At 33.0% G+C, this 10,630-nt stretch overlaps 2 protein-coding genes across 6 annotated transcripts in view; one reads left to right on the top strand and one right to left on the bottom strand.

Annotated features, from left to right (window-relative positions):
* The first annotated feature begins 367 nt into the window (after positions 1–367).
* The window catches only part of LOC106466922 (C-terminal-binding protein-like), a 93,974-nt gene continuing 83,711 nt past the window's right edge, over positions 368–10,630 (top strand). For 2 of the 5 annotated variants that reach the window (XM_022395005.1, XM_022395001.1), the window contains exons 1-2: positions 4,818–4,963; positions 5,058–5,251. The gene's annotated coding sequence lies outside the window, so the exon portion shown is untranslated. Of the gene's footprint in view, positions 1,052–4,817; positions 4,964–5,057; positions 5,252–10,630 lie in introns of those variants that run through there. The other 3 variants (XM_013927234.2, XM_022395003.1, XM_022395002.1) reach the window with 2 other exon arrangements.
* Positions 7,753–10,599, bottom strand: LOC111087650. The gene is made up of 2 exons (XM_022395015.1): positions 10,002–10,599; positions 7,753–8,690 (listed from the first exon to the last, which is right to left on the bottom strand). The coding sequence occupies exons 1-2, from the start codon at positions 10,044–10,046 to the stop codon at positions 8,217–8,219; spliced, it is 519 nt and encodes a 172-aa protein (XP_022250723.1). The 5' UTR covers positions 10,047–10,599; the 3' UTR covers positions 7,753–8,216.

Genomic DNA, 10,630 nt, shown 5'->3' with positions numbered 1-10,630 from the left:
TAAATTTACTGAAATGACAATGTATAAATATGTTTCAAAAACTTTTGAATCATATGATGCAAAACACTGAAACGTGGATGTTTTTTGCTGTATTCTCTATCCGTTAGATTTTTTGAGTGAAATTAATAAACCAGATGTTTGTAAGTATTAATAATGATATATTTGAATAACATATATATATTAGAGCTGGGGGAATAGTAGAATTTGCTAATTGATTAACCGTTGGGCTCAGTAGTTGATAACGTTCAACTACTTGGTTTTTCTCACAAGACTTGTTTCATTCCAATAATAAAAAAATAATAATAATTGGAAACACAAATTTCATTTAATTGATTATTTTTGTAAGTTGAAACACAAATCAATTAAGCTGAACAACCTTGAACTAAAATCAATAATGAGAAATTATAAGGTCAGTATTATGATGACTTGAATATATATATGTGTAGTTGGAATGATCGGAAATGCTAAGTTCCATTAGTTGATTATTTCTGTGACATCTACATAATCATAATTTTGATTAATCAGTTATTTTAAATAACACTAACTGAAATAAACAATGATCATGGGTAATACAATTAATTGTTCAGCTTTAATCAGCCTTTCCACTTGGAAAAAATTACTGCTGGTCACATTGACCACCTACTTATTATTTTACCAGTCACTACACAAAATAAATTGCCTGATACTTGTTCACTCGTAACTCCTAATAAATTGATAAACATATGCATACTAAAGGAAAAATTGCACATTGAAAAAAACCCTTCATTTGATAGATTTATTAATGAACAGCTATTACTTCTATATGTATCTATGTTGATGACATCAATTTGATCTCCAGCTCCTTGAATACTGTTTACATTACTCTAATTGGTCTTGTTGTTTTCCTGCATTTTCATTTTAACGTTTTATGATAATTTGCTAATGGACACCTGTGGAGGAATGGCAGTGTCATTGCCAGTAATTTTTCCTTCTCCAAACTCAAGTAGACTGAATTGTGGGTGGAAATGTATGATGCTGCTCTTTGGACTTGGAACTAATTATAAAAGGCAAGGTATATATGTCATTTGTTTTCAATGTATGTTTATATCTAAAGTAATATCTAGTTTCAATGTGTTATTTATAGTCTGAAGTAAAACATCACCTGTATCATTTGATATTTTATCCAAACATTATTTCACAAATAAGAGAAACAATTTTCTCAATACATAATTTACTGTAAAAATGAGTCTGGAACACTATCACATTAATCCTAATCCACTGCAATCAACATCACTACTTTCAAAGTATTATGTTTTAGCATCTTTGGGTTTTTGACAGTAAATAGTAAAATAGGAGGAGCCTATAGCTGACTACCTCCATTTACATGCTGACATGCAAATTTCTAAAAAGATTGATTTTATCTACATCAGACTGACTGGTAGCTTCTTTCTCTTCTGACTGATATTCACAGGTTAATAGAAACACTGTGTGATATATTCTAATATATATATATATATATATATATATTTGGAAATAGGAAAAAATATTAAAATTTTAACAGAAAGTAGAGAGCATTGGTTATTCATAGAATTGGTATAAGAAGTATCTAAAACAAAATAAATGCTGCAATAAAAAGTACACAGACAAGTGAGGTGATACTAGTTGGATAGGTTTTAAAATGATTTTGAATCCCTACTTTGGTTGGAAAGTTTATTTTGTGAACACTTAAAAATTTCAAATTTTACAAAATCTGTTTTATTTTTGGATAGGATGCTTCATATCCATAGGTCTGTTTAGTCAGAATGCTGCATATTCATGAATACAGTGCCACTGGCAGCTCAATTTTGTCAGGAATAGCAGATACCATATTTTACATGTACACTCTTTGTTTATATGTATTTGTTCATGTTTTTAACATATTGTGATCAGGAGTTAACAGTGCAGCACTTGGAATATCCCATGCACAAACTGATAAAAACATTATGGTTAATATTAATGCTTTCCTGATTAAATTGGTATTTAATATATATATATAAATAAAATAGTTTAAAGCTTCTTGTAATTGATATGTTTATATATTCTTCCTAGAGCTAGCAGTTAAACTTTATTGGGCTCTTATTGTATACAATGGCAATGTTATAAAATTGTTTCAATAACTTAAATATGTTTGTTACTGGGTGTGTGTAATTGAAAGTTTGAGAATTAAAGAAGTATATATATAGCTTGGTTCTGAGCTTTAGGGGTATGCATTTTAAAATTTGTGTGTTTGTGTGTGTGTGCTAGACTTCCACACTTCAGAATTTCCAAGAACTTGCATGGCTTCTTAGAAATCTTCGTAGTGTTTTTCTAGCATTAGGGTGAATGACGTGGAAAAATAATAATACTTGTCCATTGGGCTAAGTTTAATGATAGAAGTTTTGGCCCTCAGACAAATCTTGTTGTCTAGAAGATTGAGTGATATAAATTCCACCCCTCTGACAACACTTATAAGCTGTAATGGCTGGAGACGGCTTAAATTTTTCTTCATTACCCATTTAAGCCGTCTCCAGCCATTATTAGTCTCAAAGTGGGTTCCTCATCATCGAACTTATAAGCTGTAACTGAACAATACCGGTCCAAGGTTAATCTGAGCTCTTTGTAACATTGTTTTGGTATTGTATTCATGAATATGCAGTATTCTGACTAAACAGACCTATGGATAGGAACCATCCTACCCAAAATAAACTAGATTTTGTCAGGTAAATGAGTTGGTCATCAACTGTGAATAATTGTTGCTATGACTGTATGTAAACCATTCAATCAAGTTGATCAGATGTTTCGTCAATAAAACTATAATGGTTCTATACCAAATTGTAATCTCGTCACCTTGTATGAGTACAAAAGGAAAAGACATGTGAAGATTGCACAAGTTAAAATATCTAAAATGTGGAATTAAATTGGATATTGCTTGATACTCTCTCATTGTGAGAGCAGTTTTAAAATGAACTCTAATGGGGTGTGAGTTGGCATCATGCACAAAGAAACTTAAATGACAAAAAAATATATGTAAAATATGAAAATTATGATAAAAAAATCAAGGAATACTTTGTCATAGTTATTTATGGATTGCAGTTACTAATGCTATTAATGAAATACCTCAGTGGTCAATACTTAGGATTTTGCTTTTTTCCTATTTATGTTAATACAATAATAACCCACAAAGAACAAAAGGGCTTTTTGTCCTTCAAGGCCTAGCACACCCACCCTTAGGGAAGTAAAATTTTAAAACTACCTTATTTTTTAAAGTTATCATCAATTCTCTTATACTCCTGTAAAGTGATGGTTTCCACTACTGCCAACAGCAACTCATTCGATTTATCACTCTCTTTGTTAGAAGCAGAAAACTGTCTTAACTGTTATTTATCCAAACTTGTCCTCTCTTCATATTATGATATACATCCCACAGTTAATCTTGTAAATATGGATAAGATCATCTCTTACCATTGTTTTATAAAGATAGGAGCATAACTAGTAAACTAATAAAGTTTGTAGATGACATTAAAACTATTGGATATTTCTAGCTGTATTGAGGCATTACAGAATTTGATTAATTGGTAAGTTCAGCAAATATTTGACAAATGACCTTTAATTACAATAAGTGCAAGGTAATGCATTTAGGCTATCATAATTTGGATCACATACTTAATATAGATGGGAACCCAAACAATAGCATAAATGAAGAAAAGGAACTTGGTAAAATGGAGTACAAGTCACTCGAGCCAACAACGTTGTGTCAGTAGCTAGAAATAAAGCTAATAGATATGTATGTATGTATAAGAATATTTATTACAAGGCAAGAGGGGGTAATTATACATATCATTAGCTAGACTACCTCACTCGGAATACTGTATACAGTTTTGGTCTCCTTATCTAAGAAATAATATTAGTTTATTGGAAAGTATTTTGAGGAGGACTACTAGGATAATTCCAGGGATGAAATGTTTATCTTGTATAGGTTAAGATCTCTCTATTTTTTGTCCCCTGGTGGGACAACGATAAGTCTTTGGAGTTACAATGCTAGAATCAGGGGTTCAATTTCCCCTGGTGGACACAAAAGATAGCCGGATGTGGTTTTGCTGTAAGAAAACACACACACACTCTTATTTTCTCTTCAGTAAAGAAGAAGAAGAAACAATCATATTGAAGTCTAAGAGAAGAATAAATGATTTCCTGAAAGTAAATGGTGTATTTAAAATTTTTCTAAAAAGGTTTGTGTGCAAGTACAGCCTTGAATAAACCAAATAGTTTCTTGTTGTCTATAGATAATGTTAAGTAAATCTGACAATATTTGACTTTAGAGTAGTTTAACATCTGAGCTCATTCTGAGATGATGACTTACCTCTTTTCACACTTTAGCTATATTTTTCGTGTGTTTGCATGAGCGTCTTGCACAATACTAGCCTTGAAGTAACTCCCACCTAATTTAACATGATTTAATGTGAATTACGCTGGTGCATGATGATATTATCATGTGGCAAAGCTCTCCACCAGTATGAATGTAACACAACTTCCATGTGCTATAATGCCCCCTATGCACTTGCACCCATGATATCTTTATTCTTCTTCTTGACATTTTATTGAACAGGCATGTTTAAATTTCTCATCTGAGTTCAACTTATGTAGACTTGCATCGTTAACCTTTGATTTTCATTTTCTTTTGTTTCAAAAGCTATAATTTTTATCATGAATTCTGAAGTGGTGGTGACTTGTACTTATCCTATGTGAGTGATGTTGTTCACACTCAGGCCTTATATCTATTATGGCTTCTAGAGTCTTGCTAACTGTCAAGATCTTTGCAGCCATTGTTCAACATATTGTGAATGACCCCAGACTTACTGGCCCTCTTACTCCTGTCCTATTTGCTGAATTTCTTTCTCTTTGTTCAGGAATGACCTATTCAGCTATGACCTTAACCTTCCAGCCTCTTTCTCAATTTCATTTTCAGGTATGTTCCTTTCCTTATCTTTTGACTGGGTTCCTTATTATTACTTGTTTTTTATTCACTGGTCCAAGATAATGATTTGCTTTTACTTATTCAGATAACTTCATCTGCTAAAGTGTGCTCAGTGCACTTTAAAGCTGGCAATTTGAAACGGAGCATTTGTAGGAAAGGACTGATAGTTAAAAGTGCCATTCCATGAATTTTTACTTGGACAGAAGAGAAAATGTCACAGAAACCTCCAAGAGAATGATCTACTTGTACTGAAACTGTAATGCAAAATCTCCAAAATAGGTAACTCAATAACTTGTCTATATATATGCATACATAGCCCAATAGCTAAACAACAAGTGTAGCAGTTTAAATTATTATTATTCGTAGTAGTAGTATATTTCACAATATACTATGTCTTACAATGTACTCCCAACTTTGTCATATTATTATTGCAGTTTTAGACGATGTTCATTTGGATGTTGTTTGCTCAGAACTCTGATCACATTACCTGTTAATTCTATTCACTATATTATTTGCATTATTTTTCAGTCAAATGGAGATCTATATAAGAAGTTCCAGATCTAGATCATGACTACAAGAAATGTGCAGAGTCATTGCTGAAGGAACAGCTGAACGAACCATTGAAGCACATGGAACATCTAGAGAAGGAGAATCAACACCTTTGATCACTTCAGTTTGGGATCAACAGTTTTAGCTCTGATCCGAGCCTGATAACATTTTATACTGGCTTTTGATCTTATGATATGTTTTATGCTACTTAAATGGTCACAGTTCCAGAGGCAGAAATCAGGAATAGCACTCAACATATGAGATGCTCTTAAACATAAACATCTTTGTCCCATAGACTAGTTTTTTTTTATTCATGTGTCGATGTAAAGCTGGGTTATTTGAGAAGAATGTCGCTGAGAGATTTCTTGTCAGTGCGTCTACTGTAAGTAGCGTAATTATAACCTGGACAAACTACTTGTATCATGTCCTTGCTGCATTGCCTGTATGGTCATCAAGGGAGAAGGTAGACAGATATATGCCAGATTGCTTCAAGGAAGCATATCTTTGAACAAGGTTAATCTAAGACTGCACAGAAATAAAATGCCAAACACCATTTGCCTTGCACCTAAACAGTCAACTATGTTCATACTGGTGCAGTATCCTTGAACTTATAGAAGAACATGATGTAGTTGTGGCTGACAAAGGTTTTACAATACAAAACCTTTTATGTACTAGGAAAGTGCGACTTTGAACATCCCTCCATTTTTAGCTGATAAGCATAGTCAGTTTCAATAGCAAGAGGTTGAACAGACAAAGAGTATTGCTAGGGTCAAAATTCATGTGGAGAGAGCGATAAGGAGAGTAAAGGAATATTACATCTTTGATAGTATTATACCACTCAGCCTTGCAGGAACAATCTACCAGATATGGAAAGTGTACTCTCTGTTAACCAACTTTAGGAGACCTCTCTTTTAGCTCACCAGCTGGAAGCTGGGGAGTTATTGGGATGATGTGATATTTGTTTCAACTTTATTGGGATTACCAAAATACTAAAAAATCTCCAAAACAATTTTAATTTGGTATGGAGCTTTCTTGTAACAAGTTTTACCAAGATTGTTCAATGTTTGAAAAAATTCATTTTTTAGAGGTTGAGAAATCCCCATTAACCTACTAGATGGTGCAAAATAGAATTTAATGCAAGTGTATTGTTATTATTATTCTGATTTTAAATGTGAGATATCAATGTGTAGTAAATATTTCTATGAGTGGATCCAGGTCTAAGCGATTTGTAGTGTTTGTGTGAAAAAAAAAATTAATTCTATCAATTTATATCTGCTGCATTACATATTATTTTACAAATTACTTTTAAAGCCAGTGGGCTATCAGGGCCATTGGTCCTATTTTTAGCTTTTGTTAGATAGTGCTATATTTACTTTCATCATGAAGGCATGTAAGAAATTTAGCTCTGCCAACTCTAACCCTTGCAGTACAAGTACAATGTACTTTGTTGTAGTTGACATCATAAATCATGATGCACTCTTCATTGGATTCAAAGTAAACAGTATTAATATTGTATGCATTTTGACAGAAATCAGTTGGTGACACATTTAATGAAATGTTTGAAGCATACCACCTTGCATGAATTTTAGAAGACTACTTCAAATATGTAAGGAAATTTTAACTATATAAGCTTAATGAAAGCGTGACTTTATTACAGTTTTGTAATTTGTATTTATTCTACATCATATCAACATGACATGTTTAACACATTTTGTATTGTGTTTCCCAGTGTGGTAATAAATTTTGAAAATATCTAACAATAGTAAAGAAAATAATTAAATTTTTTCCTTTTCCTCATCTTATTAAAGAAAGAAAAGAAAATACAGTAAAAACCTGTGTTTTAAGACCACTGTGATGTGATCACCACCTGTGCTTAAAAACATAATTCACATGCCCTATACCCTCCATGTTGAATTACCTCTCATTTAATTTCACTTTTGGCTGATATTAGGGGCAGTCTTAAAACATGGGTTTTACTGTAATACTGTAAAATAAGAAATTTGTATGCCTGTTTTATTTTGCTGATTTAGCTTTTTTTCTCAATCCGCAACATTTATTATGTGTATGACAATGTGGAACAAATACCAATCTGCAAATTAACTTGTGCTAATTCACTAAATATCAAAACCACAAAATAAAACACCCACAAAAATTTATTTTTTACAGTCCAAACATACAATTACAAAAAAAATTTGATAATTATTATTTTTACTTGTGCAAACAAAGTAAGAAATGTTGAAAATAGAACTTGTCCGATTTCTCCTTCATATCCTGCAAAAAACATCTGATCAGATGTTATCCTTTTGATTATGAAATCATCATTGTAAAGAATCATAAAGTCACATCACTTAAAGCCTGTTAGTCCCAACTGTCCCATGATCTGATGATAATATTCATGAGTTCTATGGAGATAAAATTCCACATCTTCAGATACATGCTTCAGACAAGAACATTCTTTATAAGAACCTTTCTGTGGACATTTGATTTTAAGAAGTTCCCATTTTTTGGTCATTTGGAGGCAATGTATCATACACAAAGCGATCTGGAGAGCACCCAAGATATGGAGCTGATGGATTAATCACAAATCCAATGCTATATACACTTATCCATTTGTTTTTGACATAAAACTTTGCAGCTTTCAGTTCCAACTCCAAAACTCTTTGCATTGTACTTGTCTGGATTAATTTGCCAATGATTAACCTCTTTGCAAAATATTCAAAAAGTGTTTTCCATGAACAGACATTTTTGAAGTTAAATGCTGTGAGGTGAGAAGCTCAAATTTATTTCCTTTCTGGGCATTCACTTTGTTGATGGGTTGATGCCTCATTGTCATCCGATTCCACAAAAGTACAGGAAAGCCCTTTATACAAAGATCTAAGTTCCATAATAAGATTGTCAAATCATACTGTTGAACAAGTACAGGTTTTGGGCAGAGTGGACATTCTGGAGTGTCTGCAACATTGATGATAGCATCCTGTGGATCAATGATATGCTGCTGGTGAATGAGTATACTGCCTGATGGTACTGCTCCAACCTTGCTAGGGACTGGCACTGGCCATTCATGAGGAAGAAACTGCAATACCTGGGGTTTGAATACCTTGTGTGGACAACATCTGAGACAGGCTTTTCTTATATTTTCTGACTGGGTTGTATAGTATAGATGATATCCCTATAAAAGAAAAAACTGATAAATAATATTATTTCATAATAAAGTTCTTGAATTGCTGCTTCTAAATGATAAATATGTGAAGAATGATTGTGTCTGTCAAATTTTGCAACACCAACAACCCTCTTCTCCCACCTCAAGAGACAGATTGAACTCAAAATACTTTTCTGCCTGTGACAGTTCTTTGTTTCTTTCTTGATGATGCAGGCAGTTTCATCTTGAACATTTACATGTTAGGTATAGGAACAGCCTTGATCCATTGGGTTCGTGGAGGGACATTCCACTGCTAAGGAGCTGTTCTCTTTGAGGCAATGGGTGGTACAACTTTGATGCCAAGGTTCTGTAAATGGACTAACTGATACAACAGATTGAGAGAATAGTTGCAGGTTCCCTTTCCTGCTGTACAAGTGCAGCTGCTTGTAACATCCATATCTTTTGTTATATACATCTGTAACAAATATTTTATCGATTGCATTGCAAATAATTTGAACAAAGAATAAAAACAAAATCAACAAATCATAGTAATAAATTTCAAAACAGCAAAAAGGTGATGATTGTAAAAGGGTGTTATGGATGGATGAGTCCAAGTTTGAAATATTTGATTCAAAGAAAGGTGAAAAATACTTATCTCAATGCATAGCACCTACCATGAAGCATGGGGAAGGTAGTGTGATAGTTTGGGGGTGATTTTCTGCTTAGGAACAGGAAATATTTGCAAAATAGATGGAATAATGGACCAGTGCAAGTACCATCAGATTCTGATCCTCATGGTATACCCAGTGGTTTGAGTATTATTGGTAATGGATTTTACTACCAAGAAGATAATGACCTCAAACATTCATTCAACCTATGCAGAAATTTCTTAGCTATGAAAGAAGCTGTTGGAGTCATTCAAATGATTCACTGGCCACCACAGAGCTTTGATCCCAACCCAATTGAGCAGATCTGGGATTTGATAGATCAAAAACTTGACAAATCAAAGGCTACTTCCAAAGAAACTTTATGGGAGTGTATTAGAGACATTTGGAGTAAAATCCCAAAGGACACTTTGATTAAATATGTTGCAACAATGCCTGCAGTTATTAAAGCAAAAGGGGGGAACACACACACAATATTAACTGTTTGCTGAACTCAAGCACTTCCACTGAGTTTCTGTTGTACTAAATATGATGATTAATAAAATTTTAATGTTTCACCTGTGATTTACCTTCCATTGTTCTATGAAAGTAGCCTTAAATCAAATTTGTAACTTTGTCCTAACACTTTTGCACAGTACTTATTATATATATATATATATTTTTTTTTTCTTCTCACCTCAGTTTCCTTTAGTGGATCATTCTTTTTCATGGAAGGGAACATCTGGATCTAATCGAAACCTTCTTGGCATTTCTCACTAAATTAAAGGAACATAATTACGTGTGTGTTAGTATAGTAGTTTTGTTGTAATAAAACATTTAGACCCATATTACAGCTTTAAACACAAACTGTTGACACCTGTTCAATCATGATGTTTCAAACTTCAGATTTTAATTAGGAGCAATGATATAGATCTATTAAGGTACTCACACCTTGCAAATGAAAATGAAAAATCAAACATAAGTTCTCTAACAGCTGAAGTATAGATCTACATGCATGTGTTATTGAACAGGTGGTTACACAATGTGAGAAACGAGAAATGAATCCTTTACCTTCAACATTGTAAAAAAAAAAGTAAAATCCCTTGTTAGCATTTTTCTGGGACTTCAGCCATCTCATTCACCCATTTTTCAATACATGTGTACATTATAAGTGACAGCTTTGTCAAATTTGTCATCCATGGTAAGAGTTTTGCTGAAACATCTGACACGTTGCTGCCAGCAGTGCTTGGGTTAACAGCCTCCTTTTTGTTTCTAAATGGCCGCTCCATGATAGAGGAGTGTTCCCCTATTCACCTCCTTTTTTTT

The sequence above is a fragment of the Limulus polyphemus genome, unplaced genomic scaffold (genome assembly GCF_000517525.1).
Source record: "Limulus polyphemus unplaced genomic scaffold, Limulus_polyphemus-2.1.2 Scaffold2425, whole genome shotgun sequence".
Taxonomy (NCBI): Eukaryota; Metazoa; Arthropoda; class Merostomata; order Xiphosura; family Limulidae; genus Limulus; species Limulus polyphemus.
This window is presented reverse-complemented; position numbering and strand designations above follow the sequence as displayed.